Source organism: Panicum virgatum, chromosome 2K, assembly GCF_016808335.1.
Source record: "Panicum virgatum strain AP13 chromosome 2K, P.virgatum_v5, whole genome shotgun sequence".
NCBI classification, from domain to species: domain Eukaryota; kingdom Viridiplantae; phylum Streptophyta; class Magnoliopsida; order Poales; family Poaceae; genus Panicum; species Panicum virgatum.
Window position 1 is genome coordinate 42,784,600 of NC_053137.1, and position 20,377 is coordinate 42,804,976.

The 20,377-nt window shown below is 44.5% G+C and overlaps 1 protein-coding gene across 1 annotated transcript; it reads left to right on the forward strand.

The window, feature by feature from the left end:
* The first annotated feature begins 13,166 nt into the window (after positions 1 to 13,166).
* LOC120678385 lies at positions 13,167 to 16,157 on the forward strand. Its single transcript, XM_039959553.1, has 3 exons — positions 13,167 to 13,273; positions 13,328 to 14,485; positions 15,556 to 16,157. Exons 2-3 carry the CDS (start codon positions 13,996 to 13,998, stop codon positions 15,600 to 15,602), a joined length of 537 nt encoding a protein of 178 aa, XP_039815487.1. The 5' UTR covers positions 13,167 to 13,273; positions 13,328 to 13,995; the 3' UTR covers positions 15,603 to 16,157.
* The last annotated feature ends 4,220 nt before the right edge of the window (positions 16,158 to 20,377 follow it).

Sequence of the window (20,377 nt, forward strand, 5' to 3'; positions counted from 1 at the left end):
GAACCGGATCCTTCCATTGGAGGAGGAAGAGGAAACCGCAAGTGGATCGGTAGCCAGCTTGACCGAGAGCGCCTTTAATTCCTTCGCGTGGCTGCGGCTTGATGACCCGCCCACCACCCACATGCGTGGTCTAATCCTCGGGCCTCTTGCCAAAAATAGCAACCAAAACAAACCGTATTCGACACTGCACACGGCGAGGCGCCGCCGTTGGGCAGCCCGTCGCTGTCCACGGTCGTACGCCGACGACCACAGCACCCTGCAGGAACACCGACGAGAGAGAGAGAGAGAGAGAGACCGTGCGCTGCGGCGGCCGTTGATCCATCACTCATACCATGTGTTCTCACTGTATCCCAGTTCTAGTTCAGAATACGATCTCCTCATCCTGGTTTTGATTACCAGTTTTGTGAGATGAAGAATTCACTGACGATCGATCATGATAACAAAAGAAGAAGAAATAAAAACTGTGGGAGAGGCACAAGAGTGATAGGTTTTGTGTTGCCCTTTACGTGCGACTGCTGTTCGTAAAGGCATGCACCGAGCTGATATATATACTACTGGTATACCTTTTGCTTTCCTTGCTTTATTTGTAGGAGCAGTCTGTGTATAAGATCATTAGTGATTTTTTTTTTGTGTGTGAGCTCAGAAAACCATGGGCGCCTGTGCCGCTTGTCCGGGATGAAAAAAGAAATAAACTAGCCAGTGAAAAGCAGACTTTCACAAAGGGCAAGAATTCAATATTGATAAAAATGCAACCACGCGACACCTGGACTATTGAAGCAAAAGCTTGTGAGGTCAAGATCAAAAACCACAAAAAGCTCACTCTTATAATTCGTTCGACTTTTTTAACCCCGAGTTTGATCAGCCATCTTATTAAAAAAATATGCAAATATTGTCAAATTTATGTCATTCTTGAAAAAAATTATTAATAAAACAAGTCACAACAAAAAAAGTAATATTTTGTACAAATTTATGAAAAATGTCGAAGCAAAAGTGTGCAAGGTCCAGATCAAAATCAGATGTTCGCTCGTAGCTCGGATACAATCAGCCATCATTGATCGTCTTTGCTTCCCCCCAATTATGCTGAGGCCTTTACCCTCTAGGGCACGGAAGGTGCACAAGTGATGACCCGCTCATTAGCGGATAGGAATCGCTGATGAGTGGTCATGGCACAATCAGCCATCATTTTCCAAGTCTGATGACGGATGGGCGACTAATCATTCATATGGCTCATGGCTGGGGGCATCGCCGCTCACCAATCCAACGCAGGAGGAGAGCAACTTGCATTGGAATTGGACAGGCACACGCACACACAACTATATCTCCCTATCTCTCTCTGACAGTCACAGACACACAAGAATTGCTTCTGTTTTATACTACATTTATTATTTTTAAAAGGGAAAATTATGGGCATCTGCTGTTTTTGGCGAGCACGAAAGGCCAAGCTCCAGAAAAGAACTTGTGGTCGATGGCGCAGGTTGATGCCCAGAATCAATTCAGGCGCTTTCTTCCTCTCTTTTTTTTTTCCTTTTCTCTTTGTTCTTCTTTACTGCGAAAGGAGAAAACTCTTGAAAGCAGCAGCGGCAGGCAGCAGCGTGCTAGTTGGAGCGGACGAGGACCATGCGTTGCTCCCGAGTCTAGTACTATGCGGCGCTCTGTGCTACGCGAACCTGAGCTGAGGAGCTGACAGGCTATAGGGATTAGGGGGCATCTCTTTGATTGCCTTGATGTGAAGTTGCCTTTTGTTTAGAACACCGTCTCGGGTGGTATTAATTTGCTGGTTGCAAGAGGTTTTAGTTGACAGGGGACACTTTCATTGCGAAACCTTCACTTTCCTTTTCTATTAAGGCCATCCATAACAGCGCTTTATACTGGCCTATAGAAGGATTATTACACTGGCTAGTGACCACATTTGCCAGTTTTATAGATGTTACTAGAGTACTTTATGGATAACCAAATAATGGCATGGAAACTTCACATAGTTGTGTGGTAATCGAAGTACCAAAGAATGGCATGGAAACTTCTTCACAAAATTGTGTGGTAAGTGACACCACAAAGTCCACAAGCTTTTGCCAATCATCTGCTGGCTGACATTGAACTTGATGCAATGCAAGTGCTAGTAGTACTGCACATGCAACAACTTTACATATAGACATACTCCCTCAGTCCCATAATATTTGCACATCTAAGACCGGACACGCAAACCAATATATGATGTGAAATTACAAAAAAACCTCTTGCCTTTTGTAAAAGAATTCAAATACTATTCTGTCTCTTGTGAGAAGGATGTGGATATTGTCTTGTCTTTTTTTGAGAAGACTCAGGGTACTTTTGTCTTTTATGGTAATAAAGTCAAAGTAGCTATATTTTATGAGACAAATTTTAAACTCTAGATGTCCAATTATTTTGGGGACGAAGGAAGTACCTTATATTTAGATACATAGTAAATACTTTAAATTAAAAAAAAGAAACGATCTGCATTGGAACGGATAGTGTGTACTACATCATCTGAGAAGACAGCCTAGCTAGATGATTCACCAACAGGATAGACAGAACAAGAGGAAAGGTCAGCTGGTGCGTACTTGGTCCGAAACACACGCGTCCATCGCAGATACTAAAATGAAGCTGCACCGGCGCGTCCTAATCCTTTACACTGAACCTGAATCCTGATAGCACACGCGCACCCAATCCGATTGCCTAGAGTAATTGATTTCGTTTTAATTAATTTAATTAATCCCGGCGCATCCTAATCCTGAACCGTGTTGGCTACTGCCAAGCTGCTTACTGGACGGGACGTTCCTGTCATGCCCCGTAGGCGGCTGCTCAGGTGCGTGCGAGAGACCAGAGATGGGAGACGTGTCTGGTCTGGCACTCTGGTGGCGTGGTGGCCCGCGCGGCACACGTACAAGCCCACAACCCGGGAGATGGGGCGCGTGAGGTGTCGGGCATCTGACGCAGGACTCTCCCAGCTGACTCCACATGGACGCGACAAGTGGCGGGCGGGTAGCTATGGACCCACACTATAATGACCCTGCACTCGTATTTATCCAAGACTTTCTCCGGCATGCCAGTGTGATTCGTGAGCACATGTTCGAAGATTCTAGAGAGCGATCCACCCAAAAAAAAAAGAAGATTCTAGAGAGCGTCAATGGAGAGACCAGCCTAAAGAATCTTTGGAAATTTGGAAGCGTGCCTTAGCTTGAGCTTTAACACAGGGTAAATGGATTAGAGAGGAGCTTACCGGAGCTTGTTTGAAGAAATTACTTCCTCGTTGGAAAACAAACCACGAAATGTATTTACAAAAAAAGTTGATTTTTTATTTTTAAAAGAGTATAATTACATACAGCCTCGTAATTCTGAACCGTAAGAGCATAAAGTGCCAAGTAAACAGAAGAGCTCAATCTGTACTCCGGTTATAAGAACTTTGCTTTGTGGATCACAAGATCTGCAATTTTGTTGAACCTGTCCTCATTACTACTCCACCTCACCTCGTGTAATAAGAACGACAAAGTGACCGAGTAAGGTTCAACGAAGATGCAGATTATATAATAACATACACAGAGATGATAAATATAACAGCCAAGTAGTATACAATCTGCCAACTCCTGTTAAAAACTATAATAGTATACACGGAGGTGTTGTGATATGCTACTCACTGAACTATAATAACCAATCTTTGCCTTCCGGCCACGGAGGTCGCTCAGGCGGACTGCCGCCGCCACACCTACAGGCCCTCCCTCTCGCCTCCCACCACCTCATCGCCGCCGGTGTGCATCGTTGGAAGTCACAAGGACGGTGACGGTGGGTCTCCTCCCACGAATTTCCTCCCTCCCTCGAGTCCTCTTCCTCAACAAGAAGGCAGCCATGGGCAGGTGGCTATGGTGATTGCAACCGGTTCTGCAGGCCAGCGATGGCCAGATCCGACCCCAACCCAGCCGGATCTAGCATTTCCCAGGCCAGCCACTTCATTTTTTTGTTGGAGATGCATCTTGCGGCCGGCCTACACCGTCACCATGGACTATACCCCCTGGACTGGAGCAGTGGGCTTCGGCGTCATCACTGGTGATGTCATGCGACAGGGACAAGCCTTCGCAGAGGGTGGCTATGGCAGCGCAACTGCTCGGTGGCTTTCCCTTACTAGCGGGGAGCCGCGTGGTCACCATGGTCTGCGGTAGAGACAACAAGGCCTCTTTGGTTTTCTCTGTCATAGCATAGCACACAATTCTCGAGAAAAAAATCTTATATGCATGAAGTACTAAACGAAGTTTATTGCAAAACCTTTTTGCGAATTGGTGTAAATTTTCACGACGAATCTAATGATAGTAATTAATCGATGATTGACTACAGTGATGCTATAGTAACCATCCTCTAATCGTGCGGTCAAAGGCCTCATTAGGTTCGTCTCGCGAATTAGAACAGAGTTGTGGAGTTAGTTTTGTAAATTAGCTTTATTTAGTACCCCTAATTATTGGTCAAATTTTTTGTGCTACTTGTGCTAAACCAAACCAAACAGGGCTCAAGTTGTTGTGCTTGTAGCTTGCTACGCACATTAGGGTAAGTTTTTTTGGTGGTCTGACTATGGTGGGTTCTGGACAAAAGCGCTTCCCGGCTTAACGGCGGTGGCGGTGGCGGTGATGTTCTTAGGCTTCATCTTCCTCTATGGAGATGTTTTCTCCTTGGTGAAGGCATCGTTTCGAGGCTGCCCTTATACCACCATTCACGACAACTGCACAAGGTGATGGTCGTGCATTTAGGTGCCTTCTATTCTCTGTCACCCCTACATTTCATAATTCTTGCTGGTAATGGTTGTTGTGGCTTCCACTATAGTTCGGTGAGTGTCCCTCATTTGGCACTTCTACTCCGCCAGCGCTCTTCTTGTTGATGGTACCATCAAATCTTTTGTGGAGTGGCATTTCCACCTATACTGCCATTTCCCTCAAAGACTTCCTCCCCTTGTACGGCGTTGGGCGGCAGCACGTGGAGCCTGGATATGCTGCGAATGATGATACAATCAGCTCTAAGAGAGATCGTCGTGTGGAATGAGTTTTGGTTTGCGTGCCTCCCACCATCCTTAGTCTCTATTCTGTTCGCCTAACTCTCAGATGGAGGGTAACAACACAACGATTTAGTGGCAAGGGGTGATGTGGAGGTGTAATGACCACAAATTACCTGACAAGTACCCCGCATAAAATGTAAGGTATTTTAATTTTTCTAAGTCAAAATATTCTAAGTTTGACCAATTTTATATAAAATAATAATATTTTGAATGTAAAATGCGAATAATTAGATCTGTTGTGAAATATATTTTCATACTTTACTTATTTGATGTGTTAATGTTAATATTCTTCTTTATAAATATGGTCAATCTCAGACTACTTTAACTCAGGGCAAAGAAAAATACCTTGCGTTCAGGATGGGAGTAGGTTGTTCAATGATGGTCAGGCGATCGGTGGTTGTTTCATCAGCTAGCATCATGGTTTATCTTTTGAAGCATAATAAGGTGTTGTTTGTTCTTTGTTACTGCTATTTTCGGATTTTGTCGCTTCCTCATTTTTCCTGTTAAAAATTTTGTAATATTTTGTCCTGCTCAATGCCCTTCAATGGAATTCAGGTGGGGATTCCCCTTGCCTGATTGACATAGAAAAATGGTATAAGAGCAGGTATAACAATTGGCTTATAGCAAGCTAATCAATATCTTTACTGATGTGGAAGAGAGAAGAAAAGAGAGTACAAAGAGCTTGGATTTGATAGAAGTAATAAGCTGGGCACATAAGCATAGGCAGTAGTGAGTCCCGATATAGATGTATGTGAGGAGAAATGGAAAATATAACATGTTGGTACACTCAGACAGGAGTACCCTCTCCTACAAGACAAGGACGAAGGCGCTCAGGAGCGCCAACCACGGACCACGGGTCCGGACCCCCGCGGGCCGGACCTGAGCCTCTACAAGTGGAAGCCGGACCTCCAGGAGGCCTGAGTCATCGAGCCAGCCAAGGGACCCGGACCCAGCACCCTATTTGGGTAGGAGTCCGGAGCCCTTGCAAGCCCCTGTGGGCGCGGCCGCCGACCCCAGGGTCCGGCGCCGCCACGTGTCCCACAGGGCCGACCTCCGCTCCCCGCTTGGGCAGGGGTCCGGAACCGCCACGTGCCCCTGTGGGCGCGGCCGCCGACCCCCGGGCCCGGTGCCACCACGTGTCCCACATGCACGAGTCTTCTGCCTGAAGCCAGCCCTCCTACCGCATTAAATGCTGGTGGTTGGGGCGTGCGCTGCCAGAGCAGGGCATCGGATACCCATTCACGGGTTGGACAGGCGTGACATGACAACATGGTAAGCTCGCCTGTTTCCAAAGCGGCTCATCTGTTACCGAGGCATGCAGCAGTGTCTCAGCGCCGCGCACGTGGGCGATGAGTCATGATGACCAGCTACTAACTGGAGCAACAGTGCACGCTGCTACAGCGGACTGAGCCAGTAGTTCGGTGCTTCATCATAACCTCGACGCGCTGCTCCAGAGGCTAGACTCTACTCCGACAGGACAGCTCAAGACCATCCCTGGTCAGAAAGCTACGCACGGAAGCCGACGACAAGATCTCTGGATCTGAGGCATTGAAGGCCAAAGTGTAGTTTATAATACATCGCCGGGCCCACCTGTCGGGGTCCCACTCAGTGTACTCCTCCCCTTGGGCTTATAAAAGGGAGAACATGCACGGTAGAAAAGGAGGTTCAAGTCCACAAAACCAGGACAACTGAGTCACAACTCTTAGAACACTCTGAACATATCCTCCCTCTCGGGCGCAGAGAGCACACTCGGGGGTCAGGCAATACAACACACAGTGGATGTAGGGTATTACGCTCCGGCGGCCCGAACCACTCTAAATCCTTGTGTGCTTCCGTGTTCTTACGCCTCTAGATCGAGCACTCCTTGACTGCCCCCAAGCTCATCTTACACTTCGGATTAGGCGGGTGCATTCCGCGCACCCGGCTATGGTTTTCAGCACTCCTTGACTGCCCCCAAGCTCATCCTACACTTAGGATTAGGCGGGTGGCGGAATGCACCCGCCTAATCCTAAGTGTAGGAAGAGCTTGGGGGCAGTCATGGAGTGCTCGATCTAGAGGCCAATGAACGCGAGAAGCACACAAGGATTTAGAGTGGTTCGGGCCGCCTGAGCGTAATACCCTACGTCCACTGTGTGATGTATTGCCTGAGCTTGTGTGCAAGCTGGGGGAGGAGCTATGCCTGTCTCTGCATGTGTGAAAACTTGTGGAGCCTCTTTTTCTACCGTGCGTGCTCTCCCTTTTATAAGCCCAAGGGGAGCAGTACACTGAGCGGGACCCCGACAGGTGGGCCCGACAATGTATTATAAACTACACTTTGGCCTTCAATGCCTCAGATCCAGAGATCTTGTCGTCTGCTTCCATGCGTAGCTTCTGACCAGGGATGGTCTTGAGCTGTCCTGTCGGAATAGAGTCTAGCCTCTGGAGCCGCGCGTCGAGGTTATGATGAAGCGCCGAACTACTGACTCAGTCCGCTGTAGCAGCGTGCACTGTTGCTCCAGTTAGTAGCTGGTCATCATGACTCGTCGCCCACGCGCGCGGCGCTGAGACACTGCTGTGTGCCTCGGTAACAGACGAGCCGCCTTGGAACCAGGCGGGCTTACCGTGTTGTCATGTCACACCTGTCCAACCCGTGAGTGGGTATACGATGCCCTGCTCTGGCAGTGCACGCCCCAACCACCAGCATTTAATGCGGCAGGAGGGCTGGCTTCAGGCAAAAGACTCGTGCATGTAGGACACGTGGCGGCACTAGGCCCGGGGGGTCTGCGGCCGCGCCCACAGGGGCACGTGGCGGTTCCGGACCCCTGCCCAAGCAGGGAGTGGAGGTCCGGAGGTCGGCCCTGTGGGACACGTGGCGGCGCCGGACCTTGGGGTCGGCGGCCGTGCCCACAGGGGCTTGCGAGGGCTCCGGACTCCTACCCAAATAGGGTGCTGGGTCCGGGTCCCTTGGCTGGCTCGATGACTCAGGCCTCCTGGAGATCCGGCTTCCACTTGTAGAGGCCCGTGGGGGTCCGGACCCATGGTCCATGGTTGCCGCTCCTGAGCGCCTTCATCCTTGTCTTGTAGGAGAGGCTACTCCTGTCTGAGTGTACCGACATAACACAAACATACAATAATAATATGAAAATTACTAGATAACCAGAAGACTAACTGTTGTATAGCTCGGCTCAAATAATTTAACTTATAGCCAAACACTTGGCTCTATTAGGGCGGCTCCAGAGTTTGATGCATGCTCTTTTGCTAAGATAGGACCTACTAAGAAGGTGTTAGCTTGGAACAATTTGCTCCAACATGTGGTATAGTTAGCACCAAAGGAGGGACCCACATCATTATTAATTAAAGTGAAGTGATTCCTCATGCTCACTTGTGCTCTTCATCGGTTGGGTTATGGGCATGTTTGAATTTCAGAAATTATTTCTAACCCACCCTTTTTAGCCTAAAATAGTCCAAACTTTTCAAACATGAGGGCTGGTTCTTAACTATTTACAAATAGTCCACCTCCAAAAATTATCTCATCCAAGAGGTGATTATTTGAGCTATTTTGAGTGCACCCCACATATTCTCTCACACACTCTCTTGAAAAAGTAGGAGCCAAATGATTGGAAAAGTACTTTATGAGCTAAATAGCTCTTGCATTCAAATATGTGAGTGACTATTTCATTGGGGTGCTATTTGTTTAGGTTAAATAGCTCTACCAAATAGTCAAGAGTTAGTTCTCCAAACACGTCCTATGTACTATTCTCTTTCCACCGACATGTTCTGCGTATTGTTTATTCTATAGCAATTCTTGGCTTAGGCACCGGGTGCTTTGATAGCACCCTATCAAGAAAATGTTCCAATGTGTTGCACCTTGACTAAGGCCTTGTTTGGTTAGTTTTGATGGAAACTTTTTGTAAGTTTGACCACTAATTAGAGGTATTAAATTAAGTCTAATTACAAAAGCACCTCCACAACCATGGGTACTGTAGCCAATGAAGCCTTTGACCGCATGATTAGAGGATGATTAGAGCATGGTCATTGTAGCATTACTGTATCTAATCATGTATTAATTAGGCTTATTAGATTCGGCTCGCAAAGTTGCATCCATCCCTAAAAAAGTTTTGCAAATAGACTACATTTAGTACTCCATACATACAAAATTCCCTTTTCGCGAAATTTTTACTGTTGTAACCAAACATGGCCTAACTCTCTCTCTCTCTCTCATATTGGCACCCAAAAACATAACGTTGGAGCTGCCCATATGTAAACTTACATCGCTGAACCAAAAAGGCCTCTGGGAGACTCTCGCCTATTTCACCTGTGCTATTGCGCCGCGTGTGACTCTTAAAAAAAATTACCGCGCCAAGGCATCGATTAATGTCACCATGAAGCTTCGCGTGCACCTTACGCGCACGTGTCAGGCGGCCGCCGCTTGCTCGCTACCTATTCAGGGGTGACGTCATTGCCTTTGCACCAAATCGAAGATAGGAGAACCCACTCAGTCAGTGTTTGCTTCTTCCGTTCTTCTCTTCTCGCTGCTCCGGTCGGACGAGCTTCTCCCAATCCCTCGCCTGCTCCGTCCCTCCCCCACCCCACCCTCCACACGTGGCCTCGCAGAGCGGCCGAGCGCGGCGATGGCTGGTGGGCGCTGGTGAATCGTCACCTCTACGCACGCCATCGGCGCCACCACCATCATGGTCCTTGTGGAGGGACTGCTCGGATCGAAGATGGTGCCGTTGCCCTAAGGTTGCGCCATCCCTGTCGCCCTCGGTACCCTCACCTGTGAACGTGGCCACAGTTCCTGGGGAGTCCAGGTGCGCCGTCGGCAGTTGCCTTGCCGGTGGTTCTTCCCCTCAGATCTCTCTCCCTCTCTCCCCCTGTGATGGCAGGATCCCATCCGATCTTTGAGGACTCGATGGGTGGATCGATGGAGATGCAGCGCCATCCGCGTTTGCTAGGCTCAAGTGATTATTTTAACCCCCCCTCCCCCCCAATTTGCAGGCTTTTAGTGAGAATCTTCTCTACCTCCGGTTGCCGGGAGGATGAACACTACCCCATCTCTCTCTCTCCATCTGCTTTTCCCCTCCGCTGGCTTCTCTGATTCTCTCTGCCATGATTGCCTCTCTCTCTCTCTCTCCCTCTCTCTCTCTCGGCTTTGGGGTTCAATTACATTTAGCTAGGCGTATTTGAATTGATTGCCTTAAATGCTATAGATACTTCGTGTTCAATTTGACTGATTTGTATTATCACGTTAGTCATATATTAGCTACATGTGCATCCTGTGATTTACACTTCATCAGGTTTTTCCTTCGTGTTACAAAGTATATGTGTGCATTTTGTGTGGAGCCTGAAAATATGCCTAAATATTATCATCCTGGTTGCTTTTCAGCATGTAGCTCAGTTTCTTTTCTAAAAGAAAAATTGGGGGCGCACTCCTATAGCTCTATTTCTCATGAGATGTGTTTTGTTTCTTACATGTTGTGCAGTGCATGGGGGCATGTCAGTGCCTGTAGAAGTGGATTATTTGCTAAGGTCATGTTCCTAGACATGGTCAAATGAAACACACGATTGAACTCTATTTAGATGTTAAAAAGTTGAGTTTGGTGTCATTGGAAAGGTCAAAATTCTAAAGGATGCGGCCTTGCTAGGTTCTGTAGTTTGGTAGGGCTAAAATTCCTCATAAATTGATGATTGAAGTGTTATGATTAATATTTCATGTTAAGCCAATGTTGCATTTTAGCATTTAATAATTAAATATTGTGAATTTTATACAAAATTGTAAGTTTAACTTTGGTTACATCAATGTGATGTACGATGCAAGGAGATGTATAGAACTGGAAGCTGCTTCCTTTTCATATTTGCCATAAAATTCAGCCGGTGCGGTCACATAATTTAGATTTGTCATAGATTGCCTGCTAGATTTGAATGTACGAATCCATTCTTTTTTTCTTTCTTTCCTATGCAGGAACTTATTTTTCATTGCACGACTTCTTTCCAAAATTCAAGGTTAGTTCTCTCTGTATATACATCTATATTTCCATTCTGTCATTTATGTTTACTTCCCCTTCCTGCTATGACAATGAATGATATTTAAGAATAGATAAAATTATTATTATATATCTGTAGCTCTTGAACATCTCATGCACGTTCCTGTATCTTTTAAGATGCATATCTGTACCTTGTGTTTTATCAAATTGCATTTCCAATTCTTCTCTTTTTTTTTTACATTTGGCTGCCACAAAGAGTAAATGTGATGTGCATACCTGAAGTCCATGCAGTTTTGTGAGATACCAGATATGACCAGTTTTGATCTAGATGTAACTACTTTTGGCACAGCTGGCCTATCAACATGATAACATTCAGGGTTTAGGATCCACCATATCTTGCTTTAGTCACATGAGAGGTGTATCAAATTTTTGTCTTTTGCCAAATTATATTTTCTTCGAATATCATCTTGAAGATAAAATAATCATTTGCTTCTTTTTATTTGTCTAAGCCTGGGCTTGAGTGCTTGGAGAGACGTGGTCATATTTTCAATGCCTTTTCATATGAGAGGTGCTATGTTTACTGTTTATAATGGATTCAATTGAAATGCCCTAAGATAGAGATCATGATGCTAGCGCCATAATTGTCACATTCAGTTATTATCATTATTTTTATGCACTTGGCAATGTCATCATTGTGATTTTAAGAGACAAAATGCTTATGGCCTATTAACAAATGATTTTATTTTCAGCGGCTTCCTCCTGCACTTTCTGCCTTAGACCTTTGAATATGATTGTCGGTGACAGATAGGAACCTGCATTACAAATATTACCAACCATTTTCTCCCCTGCACCACTCAAATATCAAATACTTTTCTATAGGACAACAGAACTGGGTTGCAAAATTGCGTCAGGAAGGTATATGTACATTCCTTATACTTGATCTTCAATTTTTTTCATTACATGTTGGTGTTACCATTGTGTTACTATGTGATTAAACCAGCCTATCGTTCCAAAATATAGAAAATATAGGGGCAAATTTCCCATTGCGGAAACTGATTTTTCTCCATTATTTAATTTGATGATGGGGGTTTGACATTACCATACTACATTAAAGTTCATCTACCAATAATTTGATGCTTGCTCATGTGATTCAGTTCCATTACCGTATATATTACAATTTTACATGTGCATCGTTGCAGGTTCATCAAAGGTAATTCATGATCCGATGTATCACTTGGATAAATTTAAATGACTATCATTTTTTCAATTGTGATATATTTCGAGAATGTATTTATAGTTAGTTTAATTGGTTTTGTTGTTACTACAAAGTGTTGTAATTGCTACTTAGGATATCTCACAAAAATCTCACATTTACTGCAGATTTTTTCCCCTCTATATGCTGTATTGCTTGCTGATCAGAGGCATAAAATTTCTGCTTTGAGATAGTTTGTCACATGTACTTTTTTTCTTGCTTCAGATCAGATTACTTATGTACGGGAAAATAATCATCATTTACAGTATTTTTCCCTATTAGATAGAGCCATATATTAAGTTTGACAAAACTGTAAACATAACTGCTATATATGAACAAAAAACTACCACATTTATTTTTAGTAGTACAAATTAGATTTGTCTATTGATCGTGGCAGTCGACTTATTGCGCACGCTATACACACATTCCCTCTGGGCGCGGCGTTAGCACGCCAATATTCCTAGTATTGACCTTGCAGTAAGCAGCCAAGAAGGTCTGACCAGTGACAGATCTCCCCCGTGTTTTTACAAACGTGATGCACACACGTAAACACCACCACCATTTCAAACTGGTTTTTACTGGTATAATAACTACAGTAATCCCAGGTCCACGCACGCATGCATTCACGGAAGGTTCCCCAGCTGATCGCGACATGAAAACCCATGGCCGCGAAACCGGACCAGCAGCCATTTGCCAGGCAAATCCAAGGACCAGACACGATTCGCGGCTGCGAAACAAGAAAAATGCCCGGCGACAAGTGTCCCCGGAGCTCACGAAAGCGACACGTCAGTGCTCTCGCCGCGAGGACGACCGGCCTGGGTGGGGCCCCGGCGGCGCGGACGGTCTGGATCGTTCGCGCAGTCTGGCGGAGTCACGTCACCACGATCTCGGCCGTCCGCGGAGGGGGCGGAGCGGTTATTTATCCGGCCGTGCGGCCGCGGAGCTCTCCCCTCTCTAATCTGACCCCACCGATTTGGGTGGTTGCGTTGCTTGGAGTTGGAGGAGGTGGAGTGCGACGGAGATCCGGCGGTGGAGTGGGCCGCGTGCGTGCGAGAGGAGGGTCCGAGCGAGCGGGGAGGGCATGGAGGAGAGCGATTAGCTGTTCACGAGTCGGGAGGAGGGGTAGTTCTGATCTTACGAGCGGAGAGGCCTCGAATTTGAGCAGGCAAGGTTGTTTTTTTATTGGTGAATTTCGGGGGCTGCAAGTTGTTATCCTCGTGGATTTTGTGCTTTGGGTGTTCAATTTTGGTCGGAGTTTTTAAGCAGGAGCCAATTTGGGGAGATTTTTGTTTTTATTTGTGTGTTGGGAGCAATGATTTTGGTTGGATTCCCTGTTCGCCACATGAAGATTTGATAGGTTGGTGAGGTGCTTAATTTCGCACCCGATTAGAGAATTTTGCCCCAAAAAAGAGGCATTTTTTTCGGTTGTGCTACTCATCAGTCCAGTGAACTTGAACTTTGAAGGAAGAAACTATCCCGATTGGGCCCGGATTTTTGTTGTTGGCTTCTAAAGAAGTGATTTTCCTTCTTACTCTGGCCAAAAGCTTTTCCTTGGATTTGTAAAAAAATCGGGGTTTTTTTCTGAGATATTATTTGTTGATTTAGGTTTTCGGCCCGGCAGATCCAAGAGAACGCCGAATTTTGCTCGATTTCGCTGCGATTTTTGGTCTCATCGGGAGGCTCCCTAGCCTTTTTCTCGCGTGAAGAAGTATTTTCTTTTTTGCGCCATGTCCATGGCGTTGGGCCGCTTCACGCAATGGCTGTGGCCGGGGGGCGCCGCCGCCCGGGTGGCCACCCACGAGCTCCCGGGCACGGCGCTCACGAGCTCCTCCTTCCCGGACTTCCCCTCCGGGTTCCGGGAGCCCGACACCGTCACGTTCTACACCGCCGGCGGCGGCGCGGCCGGCCGCCGCACGCGGCCAAGGAGGGCCCGGAACCGGCGCCGCAGCCGCGGGGAGCCCAGGGTCGACAGGGAGTACGACATGGTCATCGTGCCGTCCGACGGCGGCGGGTGCCTGTCTGGGTCCGATTCTGACGACTCGGACTGGTCCATCGGCTGGCTCGAGCCCCAGGCGCCGGAGCTGCAGACGGACGGCGACCCCGAGAACTGCTTCGCCGTCCTCGTGCCGTGCTACCGCCATGGCCGCCAAGAGCAGCCTGAGAGGCGCGAGGGCAGGTTTCTTGGCGCCGGAGCCCTGGCCGACGGTGGCATCTCTGGTGAGCATGCTGATCTGATATAATGATGCGCATGCTGATCTGATATGTGAATTCAACGTGCTTTCTTCAAAGCTCACTAGCGGCCATGCTATTTTGGTTATATTTATGAAAGGATTTAGTCGTGCTATTTTAGTTATGTGAATTCAATTTAATCGCTTATGTTTATGGAAAGATTCAGTTCTGTAGTTGTTTCGGATTGGGAGGAAATCATGTAGCAATAGCACGCATACAGTCTATTGTAGAATTAGGAAAGAATCATGTGAGCTGGCTGATTCTTGTGTGGTACTTAAGTACTCTGAATAGTTCAGTCTTCTGTTTCAGAAGCTGACATAAACTGCCTGAATTCGGCACTTTTCAGTTACAAATTCTTGTTTTGGCAATAATTTCAGTTTGTTAAGCTGACATAACATAAGGTATAATAGGATAAGGAGCTAATGTCTTTAGCAGGTAGATTGGCTTTCTTTACCCCTTTTCTGATAGAGAAATTCGTGGTCAGATGCTAGAAGGCAGCTAGAGTTATTCCCCCAATGATTGCTTTTTATGTGAATATGTAATGTTCTTCTTTGATTATTGGTTCAGTAATGAGCTGCTCGGAGTAGTTCTATCACATTTGTGGGAGTAGATTGGCCTACTACATATGCCATTTTCATGATTTGTGTGCTATTGATTCATGGGTTAGGTGGCTTACTTGTACTATTGTCTTGCAGTCTAGGTTTGGTTTGTTTATAAAGTTCGTCTTGTACTCAACAGTTTGGTACACCAAGACTTGCGGTTTACTTTTGGTCTTAAAAGTTAACCAGTCCTACAGTTCACTGGGATAATTTCCCCCACACTGTTCAATCTGATTGATAGCATTCAGTAGCCTTCTCATGCTTTCTTAATTCGCATGCCACTGAATTGGATTGTGAAAAAAGGTTTCTCATCATAACAGAAATAATCACATTTAGTATTTAATGTTTCAAAATAATCACTTTTTTGTCCGTTAGTTCAGAATATTGATCAGAGAGCATTGCTAAGCCTACCATGACTGCGGTGTATGTTCTAATATTCTTCTTTCCTTGGATTTGCAGATGGAAAGAATTTTGTAGAGCACTGGCTTTCTTCTCTCAAGAACTGATAACTCAGACCTCCCCTAGCTACGCTGTAAATACTAAATAGTATGCTCCGTTTTGTTCTACTATGTTTGTCCTAGACGCAGAATGTATCGATGAAGGAAGACATGAAAACCCCAAAAAAAGAAGCATAAACCGAAAAGAAAAACGATGAGCAGTGGGATTCTGAAGCAGCACTGAATGGGTATGTCCTTCCTGAGGTTCCAAGGCTATTCTACTCTTGCAACGCAAGGCGAATGCTGAACAAGACAAGCTGTGCGTCATTGAAAAAAAAAAATTGCCATCGTCTGATATGTGCTGAGTGCTAACATTTGATTGATAACATGTAGAGATGAACGCTATTCCATTGTTAATTTTCCCACTTGCTTGTGGACCTCGAATTCTACGGCCTGTAGATAGTGTTCTTGCAGTGTATATAGTCTGCGCAGACTGCAGTTGCGCGATTCTTCAGTGTGTGGTGCGTGTGCGTGCTATTCTTGTACATTGGAACTGAATCCTTATGAATCAATTAATCTGCTGTATATAAATTTTGTGAAAATGTAAATTCTGATTTCTTGTGAGTTTGTCGGCCAGTCATGTGAGATGTCACTGTATTATCGAATCATTTTATAGGCTCTGTTTAGTTTCCAAATAATTTTCTACAATATCCGTCATATCGAATGTTCTGACACGTGTATGGAGCATTAAATACAATTGAAAAAATAATTAAGTAACAACAAAATGTGTTATGGTACCAAAATCAATCACTTTTTACCAACTAAACGGGGCCTAAGGATGTGAATGCGTGGCTTGAATTTGGAAAGGATGGGCTGAGACCATTCCAAATTGCCAAGGCAGGGAAAATCTCCTTGGAATAAACTGAAGCAGAAACAAGGCTTGGCTTGATCCAAGCTTTGTGGCTTATGATCATGAATCCATCATATCCTAAATTCAATGGTAAGTAATTTTACAAGACTGGACCGAAATAGAACTAGATTTTTTTTTGAGGGGTCCGAAATAAAACTAGATGCTAGAACATTATGAGGAGAACTATTTAATGGGCCTCATAGTAAGCCGTCATCGATTTCAATTCTGTTCTTCCAGGGGCTCTTTACTACGGGGAAGGGGGCGCTACTGGCGCGTCGGCGTGACTGGCAGCACAGCCATCGCGGAAGGAATATTGTGGGCCGGCCTATAGAGAATACATATATAAAAGAAAAAATTGAAATAGATAAATTTGTAATTTTCAATTGGAATGTCCAAATCGAATTTGCATTGCATCATTAAATTTTTATGATAAAATTTTCAAAATAAGATCCCTGTTGACTATATTTAAATAACTTTTAAGGTGGAACATTTTTTCTTGAAGGGGAAAATAAAACTGTTCTATCTTAATCTTAATTTTTTAATATAGTCAAGTGTAGTCTTGTTTTTGTAGATCTCGTCAATAAAATATAATAATATAATTAAAATTTAATTTAGATAGTTGATTTGTAAACTGTGTTTTTTTTTCATTTGATTCTCTCTTTACACGGAAGTACGGAACCCATGCACTATATAACCTTTTTTTAGATTACACAGTACAACTCAGACACTCACAATGAACGCACACTCATACCCTTATGAACACACGTACGCAAACCCTATCCCTATGAGCATCTTCGAAGACTGAGCCGGCAAATTCTCGAGATTGACGAAGTCACCACAAGCGGCCTCGCTGTCGACGGGAACGTCGCCTACCACTTAATGCACAACGCCGTTAAATCCCAGAATATAACTAGTTGGGCTACCGAATCATGGGCGGGAAGCAACGAAAGAAAAAAAACAAAGCCTGAAGAGGAGACTGCGATGGTTTGCCTCCAGGTTTTTTTTGACTTGCTTGCCTTTCATTATCAGCTGGCCGAAGCCTCAAGCATAATCAGGTCATACACTCTTTTTGTTTCGTTGTAAACGCGGAACACTTGATGCTTGAGTATAATTTCTCGGCGGCATGTTTCTTAACCAAAAAAAAGGAAAACTAGGTCCGTAGCATCGAAAGATCACGACTTTTTTCATAAGATACTACGAAAATGCTTGCCTCGTAAAATACCACTCAAAGATGCAAACGTTATGTGATAGTACCAATCTGTTAGAGAGGAGATCGGACACACTTCAAGGGCTTGTTTGCTTGCATTCCTGGCAAAGCCACCTGGCGCAGGCAGCGAGCCCAGGCATCCGATTTCAGTCGTCTAGAGGATGGATTCGGATGTCTATTCGAATGTCAGATTTTTGGTCATTTTTCTTCGATTATGGACAAATAAGATATAGAATTTACTATGTAAATTCATAGCCTTGTATTTAACATTGATCTTGTAAAGATTCATAAAAACTAAACCTCAAATTTATCATATATATTCTCAAATAATAGATATAAAAATTCGAATACGGATCGGATATGGATACGAATCTTTTTTCACCTTTTTAATTGTAGGGAGCAAATAATACATAAAAAAATTTATACAAAATTTTATTCTTATGTGTAATAATATGCTTGATAATATAAAAAAAGATTAGCATAAAATTTTAAGCATATCTATTTTAAAATATCAAATTTGTTCTAAGAATTCGGATGTTTAGATCCATCCTTACGTCTAGGGCTATAATCGCTGGCTCAATCCAAATAAGCCCCAAATGTAGCAGCCGCTCGGCTGAATTAATACAAAATAGTGAGTGACTAAAGTTTATCTTCACTCTTCAAGAACCATATCAATAGATAAAATTGGTCTAGTTTATACTCTCAAGCTATCATAAAAGTCCAATTTTCAACCTTCAACTACAAAACCGGATGACAAAGATCATCCAACTATCAAAATCGAATAACTTTGGCCATATGTATATTTTTTATTTGTAAAAACATAAATATTAAAATTTAAACTAAAAATTATATTTATTTATTTTAAATAAAAATAAAAAGGTATGCCAATATTTCTCTAAAATGTAACCTATGCCAGTTATTCATATCAATTTTGTATATGTTTAGTATTTATGTGCTTGTAGCTATGCCTATTATTTTTGAATTGGTAAGATTCAAATAGAGAAAAGGTAGATATTATATTTTTGAAAAAACTTTGTTACTAGTTTTTATTTTTCCTATTTAAAATGAATTAGTTTTGATTTTTTAAATATAACCAATTTTTATATATATATTTTTTGAAAAATATGAAACCACCTAAAGGGCCAAAACTTGTCCAGTCTTGATAGTTTGGATAGCTCTTGTTATCCGGTTTTATTATTAAAGGTTGAAAATTAGACTTTGTGATTGTTTAAGGGTGTAAATTGATTTTTTATCATAAAATTAGCATTAGTGAAATCATTTTCTTTGTTGATTTGTTTATTGTGTTGTGAAGGGTTTGCACTTGCAGCATAATATTACAATTTAGAATCTATATTCAGCCTTCGGTGATCTCAAAAGAAGCTCAAATAAACTTATTATCAAAGCCTTCTGTTTGTTGTTGTGCCTAGTGAATCGAACCATCATTTAATGCACTAATGTGATTGTGGGGTGCAATGGCTTCGTCTATCTAGCATTCCTTAACACCGAGGAGTTAGAGGACCAGATGAGATACACTAAGATAGAATATGTCAATCCAAACGCCCCATCACCGCCGATTGGTATTACGACACAATTGTGATGTGTTGACCCTATTTCTCCTCCTCTCCTCCTCCTCCTCTCACTCAATCCACTTCCTCCCCTGGTCCTCTTCTCTCTCAACTCCGCCACCCCTCCCCTCTTCTTCCTCGGCTCCCCTCCCTTCCCACGCCACCTCCCATCCTCCCGCCACCTCCTCTTCCCCAGCTCCCCTCTCTTCTCTCGCCCCCTCCCCTCCTTCTCGCTGCCGCCTCCCTTCCTAACCGCCTCCCTACTGTCGCCTCGCATCCCTGTTGCTTACCTCCTCTCACTTGCCTCCCCTCCCTTCCCTGTCCCCCGCCCCCTCCCGCCTTCTCTCTGCCGCCGCCCTTCCCTCCCTTTTTTCTGCCGCTCCAACCACTTCCCCCCACCGCCACTTCCGCACCGCTCCTCCCTCCCCCACCTCCACCTCGGCCGCTCCTCCCCTCCCTCTCTCCTGCAGCATGGGGCCGCTGGCATGGAGGAGGAGCAGTGTGGCGGCCGGCGCGGGGGAGTAGCACCCCATCACCGCCAACCCTAATCCAACGGGTGGGCGAATTGGTGGTGATAGGGGGTATCTGTATTAGTGATACTTTATCTGTCCATTTTCTCACCTTCTATACTCTTAGATACTCCACATCATGGTGCATCACTGCTCCTCTAACATTGTCATTCTCAATGACATAATCCATACACATTGAGTGAACACACGTCATGAAACCATGCAAGCAGCTAGTGGCACGATCCAGCAGAGTATCCTGCCATATATTTTTTTTGTGTGGAGACAACAATGACTACACTATAATGATGATGATGACTATTGCAACTATATGATATATGAATATTGCGATGAACTTTTTGATGTGCACTTGATTTAGCACTTGAGATGTGTATCTGAACCTATAAGTTGTGGTGATCTGTGATAATATGCAACATATAATTCCTGTGAGGAACAAGGATCTTTCAGCTAGAACAAGAGGAGGGACCATAGTAGGCCATGAAAATCTTAAAACATATATCACAGAGTACTACAATAAACATTTTGAGGAGCCGGAGCAGAATGACTTTTCTCTAAATGAGGATGCTAGGGAGGACATTCCTCAAGTGTCTCAGATAGAGAATGAGTTTCTCTGTGACAAATTCAGCGAAAAGGTA

Bases quoted from the DNA above. Each gene is read 5' to 3' on its own strand.
- LOC120678385 (XM_039959553.1), top strand. From the start codon at position 13,996: ATGTCCATGGCGTTGGGCCGCTTCACGCAATGGCTGTGGCCGGGGGGC. The intron at 14,486-15,555 runs GTGAGCATGCTG...TTGGATTTGCAG, and splicing joins GGCCGACGGTGGCATCTCTG to ATGGAAAGAATTTTGTAGAG.